This window comes from Pyrus communis, chromosome 11, assembly GCF_963583255.1.
Source record: "Pyrus communis chromosome 11, drPyrComm1.1, whole genome shotgun sequence".
Classification (NCBI taxonomy): domain Eukaryota; kingdom Viridiplantae; phylum Streptophyta; class Magnoliopsida; order Rosales; family Rosaceae; genus Pyrus; species Pyrus communis.
The window spans coordinates 7,564,940-7,589,791 of record NC_084813.1 but is presented as its reverse complement, the minus strand read 5'-3'; the positions used below and the strand labels follow the sequence as shown (position 1 = coordinate 7,589,791).

The following is a 24,852-nucleotide window of genomic DNA, read 5'->3' as shown; positions in this document are numbered from 1 at the left end:
TGAGAGATTTGTGAGGGAGGAGAGAGAGAGACAAGATGCAGAAATGGGGGAGAGATTTGAGGGATGTGGGATCCTACCCAATCCCCAAATCATCAAGTTATAACATATTTTACGCCCCTTAGTCCCGTTTAAGGGCATTTTCATAACTTCACGTCCTCGGAATTAAAATTCCGGGACGGGTTGTGACATTACAAACACACTGTATAACGTTTTTCCAGACAAATACATTTCAAAAATTAAAAAAAACTTTACGTACCAAATGCATGGAATGATCTAATTTAATATTATATCATGAACCAAATGATCATTATGAGTCAGTGTAACATTAAGTAATGTATCAAACTTTTGTTACATTACAAACACACTGTATAACATTCTTCTAAATAAATACGTTTCAAAAATAAAAAAACTTTACGTACCAAACGCCTTGAATGATCTAATTTAATATTATTTCATGAACCAAACAATCAATATAAGTCAGTGTAACATTAAGTAATGTACCAAACTCCTGGTACATTACAAACACACACTGTATAACATTTTTCCAGACGGATACATTTCAAAAATAAAAACTTTACGTACCAAACAATCAATATGTGTCAGCATAACATTAAATGACATACCAAATTCTTGGTACATTACAAAGTTGCAGTCCAATAATGTACCAAATTAAAAATGTTAACCGGTACATTTGAGCCAACACACAAACATAAATAATATGGCACAAAGTCAACTTATATTCTCAACAGAGCAATGAAAATTACTTGCAAGTACGTTTCTACTAAACCAAAATAAATACAAAATATTATCCTAATGAAGGTCCAGCAAAGTGCATTCTCGGAGCAATTGAAAAGATGGCAATCACCACAATGATGCCTTATTCAACTAGTACTAATATAGTAGCATTTTGCCCACTGTTGGCTCCAATTAAATTCATCATTTAAAAGACTGCTTACTATTGTAGCTCTCAATTCCTTAATGTCTTCGTCTTCAAAATGTTCAAAAACAGGTATACCCGAAGCCATGCTCTCCATGATGTTTACTATTCTTAGCCATTGGTAGCGTCATAATGTACCTGAAACATTTTTAGTCAAATAATTTGTACCAATATATATATAAATTCTAGGCTGCAAGATGTCCACACCAATTATATATATAGCATACTACACGAATCATAAATTATAGGCTACAAACGTACCAAAAGGTAGGTGTCAAACTACGAACATGTTTACCAATTAAAAATTGCTATCAAAATCTTAGAATTCAAAAGACTATCAAAACCAAATAGCATATAATATTCATGTTCAAGCACACTACAAGAAGAGATGTAGCAGTACGCTAACAAATGTACCACTCATAGCCTTGCTCAGGACCCTCAACTTCTTATACTAGCTACGTACATTGCGATGTAACTTCTAGCAAGTTGGATGGATCTGAGATCCAACCGAAGCTCCATATGGGATTCTTAATTCGATTAATACTAAAGCCCTAGTTAACAATTTGGCTAATACACAACATGCATTGACCCTAACACGTGAATCATTTTTTTAACTCGATAACAGCTTCAGCTATACCTAAATTAATCAATTCTTCATCTTTTTTCTTTTTTTTTTTCGTTTAATCAAAACCTTCGACTTCAAATGACAATCAAAATCAACGCACCCAACTGATAATTGAATAAAAATCATTAATTGGAACCTGAATACAAACGTTGACCTCGATACGAAAAGAAGGCTTCTAAAACTTATGGCACGTTCATAGGAAGGAAGTGCCGCTGGAAAATAAAATTCACTAGAAAAATAACATTATTAATATCCTTAAATTCAAATCCTTCTGATATTCAACAAGTATTCTTCTTGGATTAAAACTCTGAGACATTAGTTAGCAAGAATCTAGGAAACTTGCGTGCATTTTGGGGTGAAGAAACTGGATACGGCAAAGAGATATGTTAAAGGCTATGGCAAAATATGTAATTTAAGTGCATTACAACGGGTTAATTAAAGTACACATGGCACCAAAATTGTAGAAGAATGTTTAATCAAATTGTTAAATTGAACAGATGTTTAATCTAAGAATCCTAAAAATGAGGGGTCTATATCAAAATGCCCCTTTTTTCTAATAGCACTTGTGTTTCTATTTCTATCTGCTTGGGTTTTTCTGAAACTATTTTTACAAAGGCATCTATTCCTTCTTTGGCAGGAATTTTTTCTAATTGTAATGACTGCCTAAGCTGTTGTATGTTATTGGAGTTTTGATCTATACTGGAGTTAATTTTATTAGTATCTTCTATGGTAGGTTTTGGACGAGTCAATTTTGTTTTCGCTTTCTTAATGAAATCTAGTTTTTCTGAAATTCTTTTAATTTCTTCTTGAAAATTTAAAGGTTTATCCATGGAGCCTTGTATATAATCAATTTTCTTTTCAATATTATTGAGCTGCGTGCCAATTGTAATCTTGTCCTAGGACATGCAACTCCGAATGAATATGCATCATGCAAACAAGTTATGAAAATAAAATTCTTTTTGTGGGAAGTTATGACATACCTCCAACTTGAAAGCGGTTTCCCGAAAGTTTCTTTTACAAACTATTTTACAATAGAGTTGCTACAAACAAGGCTTACTAACTTCAACTTCTTCTGAGAGCGTGAAGGATTGTTAGCTCGGGGCGGGGCGCTTGTTTTTCGCAATGAAATACAACACATATTTATACGAATCTCTCAGGCCATAGTGGTCCCAAAGAGGAAACTAAAAATATTCGTTTTTGAGATATTTTGGGAATAAATTCCCTTATCTCTTTATTTTACATACAGCTTTTCTTTGCGTGGGCGCGAACTAGTGAGTGAACGATTACTCTACATCGTCCATGGGATCAAGATTCATTTGGCTGATGAGGACGACGTTTGAGCAGGAAAAATGTGGCAAAATCCGGTAATGAGGTCTTGGGTTAGAGCGTCATTGGGCTCCTTGGATTGAATTTTCTGAAGCTGACTGGCTGTGAATTGAGAATGAACCAACTGCTTAAGGTAGGCGTCCATGCGAGCTTGGACTCGGTCTTCGACTTCCTTGAGCATATTTTCTGTGAATGAGGCTTCTGCTTGTAATGGCTCTACATCTTCTTCTTGAATTCTTTTGGTTTACAAGTCTTCAACTTTCTTGGAGACTTCTGTTGTCTTGTGCTGAATGGCTTGCCTTTCTCTGAAAGTCTGCATTATCTTCTCATGCTATTTCCTCTCTTTCTCTAATCTTGCTGCTTCTTCTTCAATCTCCTTCATTTTCTTTTTGTCGCTCTTCTCCGGCTTTTCTAGCTTTCTCTAAAAATTCTTCGCTCGTCTTCATCATCTCTTTGGTATTCTGCTGCTTTGACATCTTCATAAGTCTTATCTTCAGGATTAACTAATGGTGCTGAATCTGGTTGAACTTGCTTCATTGCTAAAGCAAGGCTGGATCCTAGTGCTGCTTTGGCATATTCTGATGGCTTGATCAAACTGCTGCTGCTTGGCTTAGCAAAATTGGTAGAAACCAATGGTGCTGTGACATCTGGGGCCTTTTGTGATTTCTTGTGACTGACAGGGACGAATCCCAACTTGGTAAAACAAATACGATCCTTGGTAATAAATGCAGCTCCGTCATGTTGACAAATAAATCTAATTCCTATGACAAAATCAGCATCAATATTGAGCTTCTTAACATCCTGTATCCAAGTATGTTGTGGAAGACCATATGGTTGACTCCATGCATCACAATTAGTTTTAAATTGAATTGTGGCTGGCATAAGTAAATGAGTATAAGTATGTGACAATCCACTCATGCTGTCCATTGACTTCAACCCATGCTTCTCCATTTGGAGCTTTAACAATCTTGTATGGAACCATCTTCATTTCCTTTTGTGTTTGGGCATCGTTAAAGTGTCTCCCAATCAGACGCTTGGTTCCAGAAACTGTGTTCGTTGGGTTCGTCACAGCCTGACGTTTTGCTGGAGTAGCAACAAGAAGTTCTCCTTTCTGGTTCATGGCAACTACTGATGGTGTGGTCCGAGCTCCTTCAGAGTTCTCGATAACCTTGGGATTCTGTGATAATCCACAATTAATCATCAAATACAAAAACACACAACCAAAAGAATACTTAAACAAAGAATGCAACCATCACAAATACGAGAACATAATGAAGGGTTACCTTGCCCTCCATCACAGCAACACATGAGTTGGTTGTGCCCAAATCGATCCCAATTATATCTTTCCCAGCACGTCTAGAACTGTTTCAAGCAGAACATGTTATTAATAAGCTAAATCGACTAGGAAAAAATCCAAATTAAAAACCGAAAGAAAATCTGCTATAGTAAAACTAAAAATCGACTATCCAAAATTCCAAATTACCTGAAAGGTCTTGCTAAGCTTGCCCACTTCGTTGATGAGTTTGGCTGATGAGGACGTTTGAGCGGGAAAAATGTGGCAAGAAGCTGACTGGATGTGGCTTGAGAATGGACCAACTGCTTAAGGTAGGCGTCCATACGAGCTTGGACTCGGTCTTCGACTTCCTTGAGCATATTTTCTGTGAATGAGGCTTCTGCTTGTAATGGCTCTGCATCTTCTTCTTGAATTCTTTTGGCTTTTAAGTCTTCAACTTTCTTGGAGACTTCTGTTGTCTTGTGCTGAATGGCTTGCCTTTCTCTGAAAGTCTGCATTATCTTCTCATGCTCTTTCCTCTCTTTCTCTAATCTTGGTGCTTCTTCTTCAATCCAAAAATTTCCTGGCTGGCAAAGCATGTTCTATATACTTAGGTAAGAACTGAAAAATTCTTTTCTCTGTCTCTCCTGGGTGTTTATATAATTTCCTGGCACAACAGTAAGTGATGGAGACAACATATCAGATGACATCCTTTCCTTTCCACAAAATTCAACTGGAAAATGACCAGTGCAGAATATAAATGAAAGATGAGGTACAAGGGTAATGCAGAAATCCAAATAGGGGCAAGGCTATCAATTCCTAAATACTATATGGGATCTTTAAAAAGGGAGACGATTTGAATCAACTTGAAGCACTGACTAGGCCACAAACGTATTCTAAATTATAAGATCAAGGACACAATCACACTTAACAGCAAGAGATAATCAACTGAGTTTATCTCGTGAAAGTTAAACAAATATTCCAAATGAAGACTGGGAAATGCTACTATCGTTTATCTAACTTCATTTTAGTACTAATAGATAATACATGGTGGTAGCCAACTCAGCATCAACTAGGCAGCAAGACAGTAAATATGCCTGCTTCAGACAAGGATCCCAAGTCCAGTCAACAAAAGTGCAACAAACCATTTGAAAAGATAGAACCTTTTGATTATGACAAGAGAGCATCCCAAAGGTATTATGCATATTTGATATGTAAAAAGTTTTGGGCACACCTTACAATGGGTCTCACTGTCTGTACTCAACCCACAATATATTTCTTAGGCATTTAACAACCGAACAATGTCATTCAAGTTTCCATGTTGATTTTAATCATCTTAACTGAATTCCGATTTCTGAAGCAAAAATACCTATAGAGTCAATGTGATAAGGGTCATAACTCTTAAGATGATATAAGCATCAATAAAAAAATAGCAAATCAGCTGCCTATGAACTAGCATCCGTCCTAGTTCCAAACTAAGGTGACTTTAGAAAATGGATTCGCACAAGCAACAGAGAAAATGCGTCATTGCAAGCACATCAAGAAGGCGGCAAGTCTGTTTTATACTTTCGTATGTATGTGTGTGTGTGTGTGTGTTTTTCCATGTACACATAAAATGAACCATATTACCTCTTGGCAGCATTATTACTTTGAAAAAGACAATGCAGGTTATCGATGAGTGCTTCAAGGTTTGGGAGTATAACTCCTTTCACAGCACTATCTTCATCACCCCACTCGTGATCAAGAGTCAACAGGTTATCAACAAACTTGAGAACACAAGATACAATAGCTTCAGATGTTGATGTGACCGTTAGAATTGAGAGTATATCAGGAACAAGTTTTTGTTCCCTGCAAAGTAGCGGTACAAGTTTTTGGCTTCTAGACAGCGCAAGAAAACAAGAGAAGAGCGAACTAGGTTTCTGGCCGCTAGATCCTTCCTGCTTGAAACGATCAATTAAAGGCTTGACTGACACAAAGAATAGGTCCCAGAACTCACTACTAAAATCATGATCTTCATACTTGTTGAGAACGAAGGAGATAATTTTCAGGCATAAAGACCTGAGATCCCTAAGCTGCCCCAAAGCTGGGGAGATCTGCAGATAGACCATAAATTTCTCAGTAAATTGCAATAAATTTGTTGACTCAATTTGCAGAAAGAAAACAAAAGTAAGTTTCATGTGCCAAGTAACATAAAATTAACTTCCTGGAAAATGGAACAAAACCAAGAAGGCAACCAGCAAAAAAATGGAACATAAAATAAAATTGTAGTAGTATCAAGATAGTGGACATCATCTGCACGACCTGACACAAATCATAATTCATAAACTATAGCTTTGTTTTATCTGAAAATAGATGGACACATGAAGTATTACCGAAACATTAGTCTCCACTGCACTATCTTTTCCAAGCAAAGTACGGTTCACATCCAGATTATTTTCCAATGAAGATCCCTTGGCCTTCCCCGCCTCTTTGGCCTTTGCCACCTCAATACTTAAACTGCAGCTTTCTAATAACCGGGCAACACATCCCATAAGAAAATCAAGAAAGGGACCAACACGCAATATATCAAAAACTCCAATGATATCTTCGATCACATGCAGAAAACCAGATCTTTTCTTCCAAGACAGGGCTGATATACTGCTAACAGTGAAATATTTTAAGAAATGCGATGCCTGAAATTCGGCCAGAGAAACATTTGGCAAAGTCCAAAACCAGTTTGCAGCACCATCACTTCCCATTGGAACAATTTGCAAAGGCTTTACCAACAACGCAAAGAAAAGAGGAAGTTCTTCAACATCAACTTGAGATATGAAACCAAGAACTGACTTTACTCCTTTCAAGTTCAATTTTTATTTCACATAAACCCCACAATAATATATTATTAAAAAAAAAACCCATAATAATTTTTTTTACATATATATCATTCAATTTCTTAACTGTTATAAGTACAAAATAAATAAATTAAAATCTACTTACTAAATACATATACCATTGCACTTGATGGGAAACACATTGTACGAAACTAGTTTCAACGATCCAACCTTCAAACTTGTTTGTATATGCTTCGAGATCGCATACGCCAAAAATAGGAAAAAAAAAATTTAGAGATCAAGTAACGCGACAAAACTTTTCGACGGTTATAAATGAAAAATAATGATTTAACGGTAGTTTTAACTCCGATTTTGATGATTTTTTACAGCTACACTCCTTGACCCTATATGAATACAATGAACTAATTCGATCGTCAATTTAAAGTATTTACACAAGTGGATACCACAAAATCTTATGTTATACTTAATGAAAGTATTAATAAACTCTAAGTGTTAGTAAATCTACCATTTTGATGGGAAACACATTGTACGAAACTAGTTTCAACGATCCAACCGTCAAACTTGTTTGTATATGCTTCGAGATCGCATACGCCAAAAATAGGGAAAAAAAAACATTTAGAGATCAAGTAACGCGACAAAACTTTTCGACGGTTATAAATGAAAAATAACAATTTAACGGTAGTTTTAACTCCGATTTTGATGATTTTTTACAGCTACACTCCTTGACCCTATATGAATACAATGAACTAATTCGATCGTCAATTTAAAGTATTTACACAAGTGGATACCACAAAATCTTATGTTATACTTAATGAAAGTATTAATAAACTCGTAAGTGTTAGTAAATCTAACATTTTGATGGGAAACACATTGTACGAAACTAGTTTCAACGATCCAACCGTCAAACTTGTTTGTATATGCTTCGAGATCGCATACGCCAAAAATAGGAAAAAAAAAAAAACATTTAGAGATCAAGTAACGCGACAAAACTTTTTGACCGTTATAAATAAAAAATAACAATTTAATGGTAGTTTTAACTCCGATTTTGATGATTTTTTACACCTACACTCCTTGACCCTATATGAATACAATGAACTAATTCGATCGTCAATTTAAAGTATTTACACAAGTGGATACCACAAAATCTTATGTTATACTTAATGAAAGTATTAATAAACTCTTAAGTGTTAGTAAATCTAACATTTTGATGGGAAACACATTGTACGAAACTAGTTTCAACGATCCAACCGTCAAACTTGTTTGTATATGCTTCGAGATCGCATACGCCAAAAATAGGAAAAAAAAAACATTTAGAGATCAAGTAACGCGACAAAACTTTTCGACGGTTATAAATAAAAAATAACAATTTAACGGTAGTTTTAACTCCGATTTTGATGATTTTTTACAGCTACACTCCTTGACCCTATATGAATACAATGAACTAATTCGATCGTCAATTTAAAGTATTTACACATGTGGATACCACAAAATCTTATGTTATACTTAATGAAAGTATTAATAAACTCTTTAAGTGTTAGTAAATCTAACATTTTGATGGGAAACACATTGTACGAAACTAGTTTCAAAGATCCAACCGTCAAACTTGTTTGTATATGCTTCGAGATCGCATACGCCAAAAATAGGAAAAAAAAAACATTTAGAGATCAAGTAACGCGACAAAACTTTTCGACGGTTATAAATGAAAAATAACGATTTAAAGGTAGTTTTAACTCCGATTTTGATGATTTTTTACAGCTACACTCCTTGACCCTATATGAATACAATGAACTAATTCGATCGTCAATTTAAAGTATTTACACAAGTGGATACCACAAAATCTTATGTTATACTTAATGAAAGTATTAATAAACTCTAAGTGTTAGTAAATCTACCATTTTGATGGGAAACACATTGTACGAAACTAGTTTCAACGATCCAACCGTCAAACTTGTTTGTATATGCTTCGAGATCGCATACGCCAAAAATAGGGAAAAAAAAACATTTAGAGATCAAGTAACGCGACAAAACTTTTCGACGGTTATAAATGAAAAATAACAATTTAACGGTAGTTTTAACTCCGATTTTGATGATTTTTTACAGCTACACTCCTTGACCCTATATGAATACAATGAACTAATTCGATCGTCAATTTAAAGTATTTACACAAGTGGATACCACAAAATCTTATGTTATACTTAATGAAAGTATTAATAAACTCGTAAGTGTTAGTAAATCTAACATTTTGATGGGAAACACATTGTACGAAACTAGTTTCAACGATCCAACCGTCAAACTTGTTTGTATATGCTTCGAGATCGCATACGCCAAAAATAGGAAAAAAAAAAAACATTTAGAGATCAAGTAACGCGACAAAACTTTTCGACGGTTATAAATGAAAAATAACAATTTAACGGTAGTTTTAACTCCGATTTTGATGATTTTTTACAGCTACACTCCTTGACCCTATATGAATACAATGAACTAATTCGATCGTCAATTTAAAGTATTTACACAAGTGGATACCACAAAATCTTATGTTATACTTAATGAAAGTATTAATAAACTCGTAAGTGTTAGTAAATCTAACATTTTGATGGGAAACACATTGTACGAAACTAGTTTCAACGATCCAACCGTCAAACTTGTTTGTATATGCTTCGAGATCGTATACGCCAAAAATAGGAAAAAAAAAAAAACATTTAGAGATCAAGTAACGAGACAAAACTTTTCGACGGTTATAAATAAAAAATAACAATTTAATGGTAGTTTTAACTCCGATTTTGATGATTTTTTACAGCTACACTCCTTGACCCTATATGAATACAATGAACTAATTCGATCGTCAATTTAAAGTATTTACACAAGTGGATACCACAAAATCTTATGTTATACTTAATGAAAGTATTAATAAACTCTTAAGTGTTAGTAAATCTAACATTTTGATGGGAAACACATTGTACGAAACTAGTTTCAACGATCCAACCGTCAAACTTGTTTGTATATGCTTCGAGATCGCATACGCCAAAAATAGGAAAAAAAAAACATTTAGAGATCAAGTAACGCGACAAAACTTTTCGACGGTTATAAATAAAAAATAACAATTTAACGGTAGTTTTAACTCCGATTTTGATGATTTTTTACAGCTACACTCCTTGACCCTATATGAATACAATGAACTAATTCGATCGTCAATTTAAAGTATTTACACATGTGGATACCACAAAATCTTATGTTATACTTAATGAAAGTATTAATAAACTCTTTAAGTGTTAGTAAATCTAACATTTTGATGGGAAACACATTGTACGAAACTAGTTTCAACGATCCAACCGTCAAACTTGTTTGTATATACTTCGAGATCGCATACGCCAAAAATAGGAAAAAAAAAAATTTAGAGATCAAGTAACGCGACAAAACTTTTCGACGGTTATAAATGAAAAATAACGATTTAAAGGTAGTTTTAACTCCGATTTTGATGATTTTTTACAGCTACACTCCTTGACCCTATATGAATACAATGAACTAATTCGATCGTCAATTTAAAGTATTTACACAAGTGGATACCACAAAATCTTATGTTATACTTAATGAAAGTATTAATAAACTCTAAGTGTTAGTAAATCTACCATTTTGATGGGAAACACATTGTACGAAACTAGTTTCAACGATCCAACCGTCAAACTTGTTTGTATATGCTTCGAGATCGCATACGCCAAAATGTGTATAATAATAAATTTAAAATGTGTATAATAATAAATTTAAAATTTAATGCAATGACATTAAATAAGATATCTATAAAACAAAAATATAATATGAGTTTGAATTCAGTACACATTAAGAGACTAAAATCAATATACAATCTGACACCAGATTTTTATTAAATTTTAATCGTCTTAAAAGATTAAAGTTCAAAAATACAATTCTCGACTTGCCAATCTATTTGTTTACTAACACATGGAATTGAAAAAATTTAGCTTGTTAGTTACTAACACGTGGATCAGGAATTTAGCTTGTTAGCTTGTTAGTTGCTGCGGGTGTGCTGCATGCTGCTTCCTTGGCCGTAATCTGCTCCTTCATTCCCACCACAGGTTGCTGTGAACAAACATAAGTAAATACATAGAACTCTGAATAATTTAGCCTATGTGGACATATACACCTGATCCAAATGAAGTCGTTGACCCAAACTGACTAAGTAAAGTCGTTGACTTTGCGTGACGTATGTGGCGTCGCGCAAAACAGCTTTGCGCTTTTGCGTGACGCCACATACGTCACGCAAAGATCTTTTGCGCGACGTAAGTGCACGTGCGTCGCGCAAAGCTGTTTTGCGCGACTCACGTAGCCCTGCGTCACGCAAAGTCAACAGAAAAAGCGGTAAAGCTTACTTGCTTTAGCGCCAAAATCTTGCGGGACGCACAAAACGTCGCGCAAATGGCCTTTGCCCGACTGAACTTTGCGCGACGAAGATTGGCGTCACGCAATACCGTTTTGCGTGACGCAAGGGCACTTACGTCGCGCAAAACAGTATTGAGCGACGCCAATCTTCGTCGCGCAAAGTGCAGTCGCGCAAAGGCCATTTGCGCGACGTTTTGTGTTTCACGTCACGCAAACATACTTTGCGCGACGTATTTAGCTGCGTCGCGCAAGTTTTCGTCCCGCAAACATGTTTTTGTACTAGTGAAAACAATCATGAAACCAAAAACCCAGAAGAAAAAAAATACATATACATATACACACATATATACATATGGAGAAAAATCTTAAGCAAACTTGAAGAATTACCCTCCATTCGATGAGGCAGTCCCGAAAAAAAGTAGAGCCCTCATGCGGCTCCGACTTAACTTTATCGAGGCTTCGGAAAACATCGATTTCGACATCATCAAGTCTCTCAGAGAAATTCTTGAACTGCAAATACAAAAGCCAACAAATAAAATTACCAAAAAAATAATTTGAAGCATGAAATAAGAAGAACAAAGAGCTGGAAGCTTCAAACGGCGGCGTGAGAAAGAGGGCTTACAACGAAACGGCGGCGTCCGGGGGATTTGTTGAGGGACTTGACGGCCTGAGCTTGGGAGAGGGTGGCCATGGTGGACTGAGAAAGCGGGTGGAGAAGAAGGGGGAGGGTTTTGGTTCGGGGAGGCTGCTCGCCTCTCTTCTTCTTGGAGTTCAGCAAGCAAACAAAAGAAAAACTTCAACGAAATTTTAATTTTACAATCGAAATGCTTCAACCAGTAAAAACCCACTTGAATAGTTCGCACAACACAAAGCACACCATACCAATCAAATCAAACTACAATTGTACAGAAAATAAATGTACAAGTAAAATCAAATCTCGAAATTTCGGAAACAAAAGCTCAAACTGACAATCCCAAGTGAATTTGACAACCACCACACCATCCCGGACCATAAAAACGGAAAAAAGGAAGCTAGTCAATAAAACAAGACTGTAAAATTGAAACAAAAAGCAACAAACTTGCAAATATTAGCCCATTGCTAATTGTTGATGTCAGAGTGCTCTCACCTGTTTACGACTCGAGCTTCCACTTCCAGTGCTCTGACCTGTTTAAGACTCGAGATTTAGAGGTTTGGTTTGAATGTAGAGCAGAAAATAAAACGTGAGAGTGAGAGTCACTAACCTTTTGCTGGGAATGAGAAATTGAGAATGGTCACAGCAACTCGGCGAGAGCTTGAGAGAGGATGAATTGGGAATGAGAATGGTCACAGTGAGCTTGAGCCTTGAGAGAGAATGAGATTGACAGAGTCTGAGAGAGAGATGAGGCTGAGAGAGGATGAAGAAGACCGAGAAAATGGCTGAGAGTGAGGCGAGACCGAGAGCGGAGACGGAGAGACTGAGAGCGGATGAAGAAGACCTAGGTTTAGGTTTTACGTTTTAGAATTAGGCATAAAACGGTGGCGTTTGAGAATTAGGCATAAAACGACGTCGTTTTTGAAGACTTCGGTTCGGTTCGGTTCGGTTCGGTTTCTGAACCCCAGAAACCGAAACCGAACCAGACACTATTCGGTTCGGTTCGGTTCGATTCACCCCTATTCGGTTCACCCCTATTCGGTTCGGTTCACCCCTATGCGTCACGCAAAGTCAACAGAAAAAGCGGTAAAGCTTACTTGCTTTAGCGCCAAAATCTTGCGGGACGCACAAAACGTCGCGCAAATGGCCTTTGCGCGACTGAACTTTGCGCGACGAAGATTGGCGTCACGCAATACCGTTTTGCGTGACGCAAGGGCACTTACGTCGCGCAAAACAGTATTGAGCGACGCCAATCTTCGTCGCGCAAAGTGCAGTCGCGCAAAGGCCATTTGCGCGACGTTTTGTGTTTAACGTCACGCAAACAAACTTTGCGCGACGTATTTAGCTGCGTCGCGCAAGTTTTCGTCGCGCAAACATGTTTTTGTACTAGTGAAAACAATCATGAAACCAAAAACCCAGAAGCAAAAAAAATACATATACATATACACACATATATACATATGGAGAAAAATCTTAAGCAAACTTGAAGAATTACCCTCCATTCGATGAGGCAGTCCCGAAAAAAAGTAGAGCCCTTATGCGGCTCCGACTTAACTTTATCGAGGCTTCGGAAAACATCGATTTCGACATCATCAAGTCTCTCAGAGAAATTCTTGAACTGCAAATACAAAAGCCAGCAAATAAAATTACCAAAAAAATAATTTGAAGCATGAAATAAGATGAACAAAGAGCTGGAAGCTTCAAACGGCGGCGTGAGAAAGAGGGCTTACAACGAAACGGCGGCGTCCGGGGGATTTGTTGAGGGACTTGACGGCCTGAGCTTGGGAGAGGGTGGCCATGGTGGACTGAGAAAGCGGGTGGAGAAGAAGGGGGAGGGTTTTGGTTCGGGGAGGCTGCTCGCCTCTCTTCTTCTTGGAGTTCAGCAAGCAAACAAAAGAAAAACTTCAACGAAATTTTAATTTTACAATCGAAATGCTTCAACCAGTAAAAACCCACTTGAATAGTTCGCACAACACAAAGCACACCATACCAATCAAATCAAACTACAATTGTACAGAAAATAAATGTACAAGTAAAATCAAATCTCGAAATTTCGGAAACAAAAGCTCAAACTGACAATCCCAAGTGAATTTGACAACCACCACACCATCCCGGACCATAAAAACGGAAAAAAGGAAGCTAGTCAATAAAACAAGACTGTAAAATTGAAACAAAAAGCAACAAACTTGCAAATATTAGCCCACTGCTAATTGTTGATGTCAGAGTGCTCTCACCTGTTTACGACTCGAGCTTCCACTTCCAGTGCTCTGACCTGTTTAAGACTCGAGATTTAGAGGTTTGGTTTGAATGTAGAGCAGAAAATAAAACGTGAGAGTGAGAGTCACTAACCTTTTGCTGGGAATGAGAAATTGAGAATGGTCACAGCAACTCGGCGAGAGCTTGAGAGAGGATGAATTGGGAATGAGAATGGTCACAGTGAGCTTGAGCCTTGAGAGAGAATGAGATTGACAGAGTCTGAGAGAGAGATGAGGCTGAGAGAGGATGAAGAAGACCGAGAAAATGGCTGAGAGTGAGGCGAGACCGAGAGCGGAGACGGAGAGACTGAGAGCGGATGAAGAAGACCTAGGTTTAGGTTTTACGTTTTAGAATTAGGCATAAAACGGTGGCGTTTGAGAATTAGGCATAAAACGACGTCGTTTTTGAAGACTTCGGTTCGGTTCGGTTTCTGAACCCCAGAAACCGAAACCGAACCAGACACTATTCGGTTCGGTTCGGTTCGGTTCACCCCTATTCGGTTCACCCCTATTCGGTTCGGTTCACCCCTATGCGTCACGCAAAGTCAACAGAAAAAGCGGTAAAGCTTACTTGCTTTAGCGCCAAAATCTTGCGGGACGCACAAAACGTCGCGCAAATGGCCTTTGCGCGACTGAACTTTGCGCGACGAAGATTGGCGTCGCGCAATACCGTTTTGCGTGACGCAAGGGCACTTACGTCGCGCAAAACAGTATTGAGCGACGCCAATCTTCGTCGCGCAAAGGCCATTTGCGCGACGTTTTGTGTTTAACGTCACGCAAACATACTTTGCACGACGTATTTAGCTGCGTCGCGCAAGTTTTCGTCGCGCAAACATGTTTTTGTACTAGTGAAAACAATCATGAAACCAAAAACCCAGAAGCAAAAAAAATACATATACATATACACACATATATACATATGGAGAAAAATCTTAAGCAAACTTGAAGAATTACCCTCCATTCGATGAGGCAGTCCCGAAAAAAAGTAGAGCCCTTATGCGGCTCCGACTTAACTTTATCGAGGCTTCGGAAAACATCGATTTCGACATCATCAAGTCTCTCAGAGAAATTCTTGAACTGCAAATACAAAAGCCAGCAAATAAAATTACCAAAAAAATAATTTGAAGCATGAAATAAGATGAACAAAGAGCTGGAAGCTTCAAACGGCGGCGTGAGAAAGAGGGCTTACAACGAAACGGCGGCGTCCGGGGGATTTGTTGAGGGACTTGACGGCCTGAGCTTGGGAGAGGGTGGCCATGGTGGACTGAGAAAGCGGGTGGAGAAGAAGGGGGAGGGTTTTGGTTCGGGGAGGCTGCTCGCCTCTCTTCTTCTTGGAGTTCAGCAAGCAAACAAAAGAAAAACTTCAACGAAATTTTAATTTTACAATCGAAATGCTTCAACCAGTAAAAACCCACTTGAATAGTTCGCACAACACAAAGCACACCATACCAATCAAATCAAACTACAATTGTACAGAAAATAAATGTACAAGTAAAATCAAATCTCGAAATTTCGGAAACAAAAGCTCAAACTGACAATCCCAAGTGAATTTGACAACCACCACACCATCCCGGACCATAAAAACGGAAAAAAGGAAGCTAGTCAATAAAACAAGACTGTAAAATTGAAACAAAAAGCAACAAACTTGCAAATATTAGCCCACTGCTAATTGTTGATGTCAGAGTGCTCTCACCTGTTTACGACTCGAGCTTCCACTTCCAGTGCTCTGACCTGTTTAAGACTCGAGATTTAGAGGTTTGGTTTGAATGTAGAGCAGAAAATAAAACGTGAGAGTGAGAGTCACTAACCTTTTGCTGGGAATGAGAAATTGAGAATGGTCACAGCAACTCGGCGAGAGCTTGAGAGAGGATGAATTGGGAATGAGAATGGTCACAGTGAGCTTGAGCCTTGAGAGAGAATGAGATTGACAGAGTCTGAGAGAGAGATGAGGCTGAGAGAGGATGAAGAAGACCGAGAAAATGGCTGAGAGTGAGGCGAGACCGAGAGCGGAGACGGAGAGACTGAGAGCGGATGAAGAAGACCTAGGTTTAGGTTTTACGTTTTAGAATTAGGCATAAAACGGTGGCGTTTGAGAATTAGGCATAAAACGACGTCGTTTTTGAAGACTTCGGTTCGGTTCGGTTTCTGAACCCCAGAAACCGAAACCGAACCAGACACTATTCGGTTCGGTTCGGTTCGGTTCACCCCTATTCGGTTCACCCCTATTCGGTTCGGTTCACCCCTATGCGTCACGCAAAGTCAACAGAAAAAGCGGTAAAGCTTACTTGCTTTAGCGCCAAAATCTTGCGGGACGCACAAAACGTCGCGCAAATGGCCTTTGCGCGACTGAACTTTGCGCGACGAAGATTGGCGTCGCGCAATACCGTTTTGCGTGACGCAAGGGCACTTACGTCGCGCAAAACAGTATTGAGCGACGCCAATCTTCGTCGCGCAAAGGCCATTTGCGCGACGTTTTGTGTTTAACGTCACGCAAACATACTTTGCACGACGTATTTAGCTGCGTCGCGCAAGTTTTCGTCGCGCAAACATGTTTTTGTACTAGTGAAAACAATCATGAAACCAAAAACCCAGAAGCAAAAAAAATACATATACATATACACACATATATACATATGGAGAAAAATCTTAAGCAAACTTGAAGAATTACCCTCCATTCGATGAGGCAGTCCCGAAAAAAAGTAGAGCCCTTATGCGGCTCCGACTTAACTTTATCGAGGCTTCGGAAAACATCGATTTCGACATCATCAAGTCTCTCAGAGAAATTCTTGAACTGCAAATACAAAAGCCAGCAAATAAAATTACCAAAAAAATAATTTGAAGCATGAAATAAGATGAACAAAGAGCTGGAAGCTTCAAACGGCGGCGTGAGAAATAGGGCTTACAACGAAACGGCGGCGTCCGGGGGATTTGTTGAGGGACTTGACGGCCTGAGCTTGGGAGAGGGTGGCCATGGTGGACTGAGAAAGCGGGTGGAGAAGAAGGGGGAGGGTTTTGGTTCGGGGAGGCTGCTCGCCTCTCTTCTTCTTGGAGTTCAGCAAGCAAACAAAAGAAAAACTTCAACGAAATTTTAATTTTACAATCGAAATGCTTCAACCAGTAAAAACCCACTTGAATAGTTCGCACAACACAAAGCACACCATACCAATCAAATCAAACTACAATTGTACAGAAAATAAATGTACAAGTAAAATCAAATCTCGAAATTTCGGAAACAAAAGCTCAAACTGACAATCCCAAGTGAATTTGACAACCACCACACCATCCCGGACCATAAAAACGGAAAAAAGGAAGCTAGTCAATAAAACAAGACTGTAAAATTGAAACAAAAAGCAACAAACTTGCAAATATTAGCCCACTGCTAATTGTTGATGTCAGAGTGCTCTCACCTGTTTACGACTCGAGCTTCCACTTCCAGTGCTCTGACCTGTTTAAGACTCGAGATTTAGAGGTTTGGTTTGAATGTAGAGCAGAAAATAAAACGTGAGAGTGAGAGTCACTAACCTTTTGCTGGGAATGAGAAATTGAGAATGGTCACAGCAACTCGGCGAGAGCTTGAGAGAGGATGAATTGGGAATGAGAATGGTCACAGTGAGCTTGAGCCTTGAGAGAGAATGAGATTGACAGAGTCTGAGAGAGAGATGAGGCTGAGAGAGGATGAAGAAGACCGAGAAAATGGCTGAGAGTGAGGCGAGACCGAGAGCGGAGACGGAGAGACTGAGAGCGGATGAAGAAGACCTAGGTTTAGGTTTTACGTTTTAGAATTAGGCATAAAACGGTGGCGTTTGAGAATTAGGCATAAAACGACGTCGTTTTTGAAGACTTCGGTTCGGTTCGGTTTCTGAACCCCAGAAACCGAAACCGAACCAGACACTATTCGGTTCGGTTCGGTTCGGTTCACCCCTATTCGGTTCACCCCTATTCGGTTCGGTTCACCCCTATGCGTCACGCAAAGTCAACAGAAAAAGCGGTAAAGCTTACTTGCTTTAGCGCCAAAATCTTGCGGGACGCACAAAACGTCGCGCAAATGGCCTTTGCGCGACTGAACTTTGCGCGACGAAGATTGGCGTCGCGCAATACCGTTTTGCGTGACGCAAGGGCACTTACGTCGCGCAAAACAGTATTGAGCGACGCCAATCTTCGTCGCGCAAAGGCCATTTGCGCGACGTTTTGTGTTTAACGTCACGCAAACATACTTTGCACGACGTATTTAGCTGCGTCGCGCAAGTTTTCGTCGCGCAAACATGTTTTTGTACTAGTGAAAACAATCATGAAACCAAAAACCCAGAAGCAAAAAAAATACATATACATATACACACATATATACATATGGAGAAAAATCTTAAGCAAACTTGAAGAATTACCCTCCATTCGATGAGGCAGTCCCGAAAAAAAGTAGAGCCCTTATGCGGCTCCGACTTAACTTTATCGAGGCTTCGGAAAACATCGATTTCGACATCATCAAGTCTCTCAGAGAAATTCTTGAACTGCAAATACAAAAGCCAGCAAATAAAATTACCAAAAAAATAATTTGAAGCATGAAATAAGATGAACAAAGAGCTGGAAGCTTCAAACGGCGGCGTGAGAAATAGGGCTTACAACGAAACGGCGGCGTCCGGGGGATTTGTTGAGGGACTTGACGGCCTGAGCTTGGGAGAGGGTGGCCATGGTGGACTGAGAAAGCGGGTGGAGAAGAAGGGGGAGGGTTTTGGTTCGGGGAGGCTGCTCGCCTCTCTTCTTCTTGGAGTTCAGCAAGCAAACAAAAGAAAAACTTCAACGAAATTTTAATTTTACAATCGAAATGCTTCAACCAGTAAAAACCCACTTGAATAGTTCGCACAACACAAAGCACACCATACCAATCAAATCAAACTACAATTGTACAGAAAATAAATGTACAAGTAAAATCAAATCTCGAAATTTCGGAAACAAAAGCTCAAACTGACAATCCCAAGTGAATTTGACAACCACCACACCATCCCGGACCATAAAAACGGAAAAAAGGAAGCTAGTCAATAAAACAAGACTGTAAAATTGAAACAAAAAGCAACAAACTTGCAAATATTAGCCCACTGCTAATTGTTGATGTCAGAGTGCTCTCACCTGTTTACGACTCGAGCTTCCACTTCCAGTGCTCTGACCTGTTTAAGACTCGAGATTTAGAGGTTTGGTTTGAATGTAGAGCAGAAAATAAAACGTGAGAGTGAGAGTCACTAACCTTTTGCTGGGAATGAGAAATTGAGAATGGTCACAGCAACTCGGCGAGAGCTTGAGAGAGGATGAATTGGGAATGAAAATGGTCACAGTGAGCTTGAGCCTTGAGAGAGAATGAGATTGACAGAGTCTGAGAGAGAGATGAGGCTGAGAGAGGATGAAGAAGACCGAGAAAATGGCTGAGAGTGAGGCGAGACCGAGAGCGGAGACGGAGAGACTGAGAGCGGATGAAGAAGACCTAGGTTTAGGTTTTACGTTTTAGAATTAGGCATAAAACGGTGGCGTTTGAGAATTAGGCATAAAACGACGTCGTTTTTGAAGACTTCGGTTCGGTTCGGTTTCTGAACCCCAGAAACCGAAACCGAACCAGACACTATTCGGTTCGGTTCGGTTCGGTTCACCCCTATTCGGTTCACCCCTATTCGGTTCGGTTCACCCCTATGCGTCACGCAAAGTCAACAGAAAAAGCGGTAAAGCTTACTTGCTTTAGCGCCAAAATCTTGCGGGACGCACAAAACGTCGCGCAAATGGCCTTTGCGCGACGAAGATTGGCGTCGCGCAATACCGTTTTGTGTGACGCAAGGGCACTTACGTCGCGCAAAACAGTATTGAGCGACGCCAATCTTCGTCGTGCAAAGTGCAGTCGCGCAAAGGCCATTTGCGCGACGTTTTGTGTTTAACGTCACGCAAACATACTTTGCGCGACGTATTTAGCTGCGTCGCGCAAGTTTTCGTCGCGCAAACATGTTTTTGTACTAGTGAAAACAATCATGAAACCAAAAACCCAGAAGAAAAAAAATACATATACATATACACACACATATACATATGGAGAAAAATCTTAAGCAAACTTGAAGAATTACCCTCCATTCGATGAGGCAGTCCCGAAAAAAAGTAGAGCCCTCATGCGGCTCCGACTTAACTTTATCGAGGCTTCGGAAAACATCGATTTCGACATCATCAAGTCTCTCAGAGAAATTCTTGAACTGCAAATACAAAAGCCAGCAAATAAAATTACCAAAAAAATAATTTGAAGCATGAAATAAGACGAACAAAGAGCTGGAAGCTTCAAACGGCGGCGTGAGAAAGAGGGCTTACAACGAAACGGCGGCGTCCGGGGGATTTGTTGAGGGACTTGACGGCCTGAGCTTGGGAGAGAGTGGCCAATGGCCATGGTGGACTGAGAAAGCGGGTGGAGAAGAAGGGGGAGGGTTTTGGTTCGGGGAGGCTGCTCGCCTCTCTTCTTCTTGGAGTTCAGCAGCGCTGCTGGTGAAACTGACCTTCGACTTTTGGAATGGGGTTTAACAACCCGAGAATGAGGCTATTGGGTTTTGGGTCGGGGCAGGTCGGTTTTTGAATTTTTGTTTTTAATTTTTTACTGGATCGGCTTCAAAATGTAGGTCGGGCAATTGGGCTCAAGAATTGCAAAACTCACTTTCAACCCACACCTAAAAGTGGGGCGATTGCTGAGCCCCAGTTTGCGGGACTGCCCGATCAGACAATTTCTCGCCCGACCCTGAGCCCGAGTTTGATCTAACATCATGTTGACGTTAGCATGACGTCAGTCGCGATCAAAACCCAAATCTTCCGCAACCTGCCATTATTCCTCTCTTGTGGAATCCTCGTCGCCGCAGCCTATCATTGATTCCCACCCATCATTATTAGTCAAACAGAAAATGTAGCAGAAACAGAATTTAGAGAGAGAAAAAGAGGGGGGAGAGAGAGACTTACGCGAACACAGAACTATGGAGATAGGTCTCATTGAAGCCTGACTATGAGGGTGAGGTGGTGGTGGTGGTGGGGTGAGGAGGAGGGTGCCATGGTGGTGAGGGGATTCGAAGCATAATTATACAATAGTTACGTAGAAAACATTAAAAGTACACATGCATGCAGTAAGAATGAATGAATGTTATAAAAACCATATTCCTTTTAACATTGTGAAATATCAAGCTTTCTAGATGGGGTATATGTTAGAACCAATCAAATGTTAAGTATATATTATACAACAATTTGCACAGTTTTATTTCGAATGGTAAAACTCAACAACAAATACAATACATTAAAACATAAACACTTAGTGTAATTATATATAAAATCACAAATCACTGACTTGTTCTTTGACGATAGAGGCTTGCAGAAGCAATCTCCTAAGACAGAAATTCGTCCCTACACCAGTGCAGCAGTTCGATGGACGTCTATCTTGCAGGATACAACTATCTAATCCAAGTTCTTGCACTCGAACTTGGATTCTTGGCGAATTGGTTGTGTGGTTCTAAGCGAAATATGGAGGAATGAATTTGGAAAAACTTAATTGTAGTTTCTGATTTTATTGCCATATATATAATGGCATAATGTGAACTTATCCAACCATTCATGCTTATCAGTTTTTTAAAAAGAAAACCGAATGCAACTGTTAAAAACTGAACGTAACTGTTCAGTCAGTTTTATCCTTTCGGAAAAAACTGAATCCAAAAAATCAAAAACGTAACTTGTGTTTTTCGTCCATCCGAGCCCAAGAGCCCCAAGGCCCAAGGCCCATCTTTGACATTTAATACATACACCCAAACTCTCCAAGTCTAAGGCCCAAGGTCCATGGCTTTGGCCCAATTCATTTCAAACTATAAGTGAGTGAAATCACTTATAAAGACTTAGTATGAAAAGGGTTTGGGCGATGTGGGACTGGCAGTCCCACATAACACAAGTTTCCAACAGTATATATACGAATGCTTTTGGTGGCCTTCATTTAGTTTATTACTAATATGACCTCAACCATTTGAATTTTTTTTACAGCCCTCTCACTCGAACATATAAAGCTAGTTTGGTATTGTTGTGTTTGTTAACAAAAACTGCTACTAGTGTGTTAAGAATAAACATATGTAAAATAAAGCAATTGAGTGTTTGGTAAATATTTTTTGTAAAACTGCTTTTAACGAAAAAAACAGTATTGAAGTGTTTGTTAAATTTTATATAAACTATTATGACTATAGTAAATGAATAAAAATGGTATGATGTTGGAGGTGATATAGTAATTTAATTTTTTGTATCTATAAACTTTATCTTCTCTTTTTACAGAAACCCTCTTTATCTTGTCTCCCTCAATAAGATTATCATGAATTTGAAAGATATGGATAATAAAATTGATGATGAGGATCAATCTTAGATTTTGTTGTTCTTTAGCTCCTTGGTATGCGAATTTTGTGGAAATCTTGTGGCCAAACTAAACTCAAGTCCAAACGAGTTATTCTGTCAGTTGCAGTTAATATATCTTGACCACTGCATCAGCTCGATGTTAAAAGTATTCTCTTTGTGTGGAGAATAGAGTTAAAGAAAAAAGTATTTGGAAATTCGAATGATGCTCATTCTGAGACTTTGGTAGCACGAGGCAAAGATAAAGAATATGGTTTAAATAGTAATAGAGGAAATTCGAGATCTAAATCTAAGACCAGAAACAATACATGCAATTATTGTCGCAAGGAAAGGCATTGGAAAGTTGATTGCCTTAAACTCGAAGATAAATATTATAGTTCCTCCAATTTTGGTACTAGCGCGAACGTCGTTGACAGGGCGGTCAAATTTGTTCTATGATGAACGTTCGACTGCACCAAAATTGAAACAAGGAATCTTGTGTTTTAGGTACTCTTGAATCTCTCTGCTACACTTGGAGATTTAAGAATTTGTAACAATTGTTTCTTATGATTTGAAAAATAATTATTGGTAGCCTCTATGTAGAGTGGAGTAGCAAAATTATTAGGGTTGTTAGTTGCCTCTTCATCAATTTTTATTTTTGGATATTGGTATAGTTCTGTCTTTTGGTAAAGTTGTATTCAATGAAGGCCAATTTTTCAAGTTCTATGAAGTTGTGATAGTGAGACACCACATTATTTTGGAGACACAATACGTAATTGCGGAATAATTGTGTAGAACCCTCTTATAAAAGGCAAGTTGTATGTACCATTAGCATTAGTAGATTTTAAATGATGAAAAAATAGCTTTAGTATACGAACGGCAATTCTTCGAGAAATAATTGTATATCAATCATCGATTAGATAAAATTACATATCAATTAAGCATACAACAAACCATGCGGAGGCAAGCACTGCACAATAGTCCATTAAGACATTCTGTCAAACATTTGAAGAGCAGTGTTCAAGGGATGCATAGAAACTCAAAGTGGTAACTCTTAAGGCCTTCAATGGTGAATTCACTCAATAATTCAAAATTTTCATGTCAAATTACAGTATGTTTGTCAATTGTATTTGATATTTCTTTGTGAAAGACAATCATTTTGTTATAGAAGTGAAAGATAAACAAAGCTCTAAAGAATTGGAAAAGCAAAAATGTCGTTGAAGTAGTTGGAGTCGTCATTCGATTTGCAACCACATTTAAAAAAATTGATTAGCTTATTCACTTTCCTTTTGTTTATGGGTGATTTTTTTATCAATAAATGTTTAGTGTTAACAATAATTTCAACAATATTTATAATCATGTATTGAGATATATTAAGACCAACTCAACCCTGGCCAAGGCCAGTACTTTTAGGCCTTTGCCATTTGACCTTGGCAAAAAAATTGGCCCGAGCAAAAGAAAAAAAAAAATGAAAAATGAAAAAACAAGATCTAGGCCACGAACAAAACGAATAGGAGCCACCTTTGCAAGTAAGTTCCATGTTTTGCCCAGCACAACGACGCACCAAAGGGCCCACCACTGACAGGCCCGTCGCTCACCATTAGCTGCTTTGCATAGCTAAAATCAATGATCGTCAGTTGATCAACAGTCGTATTTCGGAAAATAAAAAAGCTTTTCTTTGTGTTGCGTGGGCACTAATATAACTAAAAAAAGCTTTTCTTTGCGTGGGCACTAAGATAACTAAAAATATTCGTTTTTGAGATATTTTCGGAATTAATTAATTGCAACTTTTCTTTGCGTGGGCGCAAAGTAGTGAGTGAAGCTAGACGCTACATGATGTGACCAAGATTCGTTGATGAGTTTGGCTGATGAGGATGTTTGAGCGGGAAAAATGTGGCAAAATCTGGAAAGTCTGTAATGAGGTCTTGGGCTAGAGCGTCATTGGGCTTCTTGGATTCAATTTGCTGAAGCTGACTGGCTGTGGATTGAGAATGAACCAACTACTTAACCTTGAGCATATTTTCTGTGAATGAGGCTTCTGCTTGTAATGGGCCTTCAACTTTCTTGGAGACTGGAAAGTCTGTAATGAGGTCTTGGGCTAGAGCGTCATTGGGCTTCTTGGATTGAATTTGTTGAAGCTGACTGGCTGTGGATTGAGAATGAACCAACTGCTTAACCTTGAGCATATTTTCTATGAACGAGGCTTCTACTTGTAATGGGGCTT

At 38.7% G+C, this 24,852-nt stretch overlaps 1 protein-coding gene and 4 long non-coding RNA genes across 5 annotated transcripts; all 5 read right to left on the bottom strand.

Annotated features, from left to right (window-relative positions):
• Window positions 1-2,548: 2,548 nt before the first annotated feature.
• LOC137707723 (heat shock 70 kDa protein, mitochondrial-like) lies at window positions 2,549-6,983 on the bottom strand. The gene is made up of 5 exons (XM_068446627.1): window positions 6,534-6,983; window positions 5,791-6,254; window positions 4,372-4,828; window positions 4,172-4,250; window positions 2,549-4,065 (listed from the first exon to the last, which is right to left on the bottom strand). Exons 3-5 carry the CDS (start codon window positions 4,758-4,760, stop codon window positions 3,748-3,750), a joined length of 786 nt encoding a protein of 261 aa, XP_068302728.1. The 5' UTR covers window positions 4,761-4,828; window positions 5,791-6,254; window positions 6,534-6,983; the 3' UTR covers window positions 2,549-3,747.
• Window positions 6,984-11,770: 4,787 nt separating this feature from the next.
• Window positions 11,771-12,828, bottom strand: LOC137749401 (uncharacterized). The gene is made up of 4 exons (XR_011070205.1): window positions 12,626-12,828; window positions 12,511-12,548; window positions 12,007-12,147; window positions 11,771-11,894 (listed from the first exon to the last, which is right to left on the bottom strand). It is a non-coding gene; the product is annotated as an uncharacterized lncRNA (long non-coding RNA).
• A 924-nt stretch (window positions 12,829-13,752) lies between these two features.
• Window positions 13,753-14,567, bottom strand: LOC137749443 (uncharacterized). Its single transcript, XR_011070210.1, has 3 exons — window positions 14,365-14,567; window positions 14,250-14,287; window positions 13,753-13,886 (listed from the first exon to the last, which is right to left on the bottom strand). It is a non-coding gene; the product is annotated as an uncharacterized lncRNA (long non-coding RNA).
• Window positions 14,568-15,466: 899 nt separating this feature from the next.
• Window positions 15,467-16,281, bottom strand: LOC137749445 (uncharacterized). Its single transcript, XR_011070212.1, has 3 exons — window positions 16,079-16,281; window positions 15,964-16,001; window positions 15,467-15,600 (listed from the first exon to the last, which is right to left on the bottom strand). It is a non-coding gene; the product is annotated as an uncharacterized lncRNA (long non-coding RNA).
• An 899-nt stretch (window positions 16,282-17,180) lies between these two features.
• On the bottom strand, window positions 17,181-17,995 carry LOC137749444 (uncharacterized). The gene is made up of 3 exons (XR_011070211.1): window positions 17,793-17,995; window positions 17,678-17,715; window positions 17,181-17,314 (listed from the first exon to the last, which is right to left on the bottom strand). It is a non-coding gene; the product is annotated as an uncharacterized lncRNA (long non-coding RNA).
• Window positions 17,996-24,852: the final 6,857 nt, after the last annotated feature.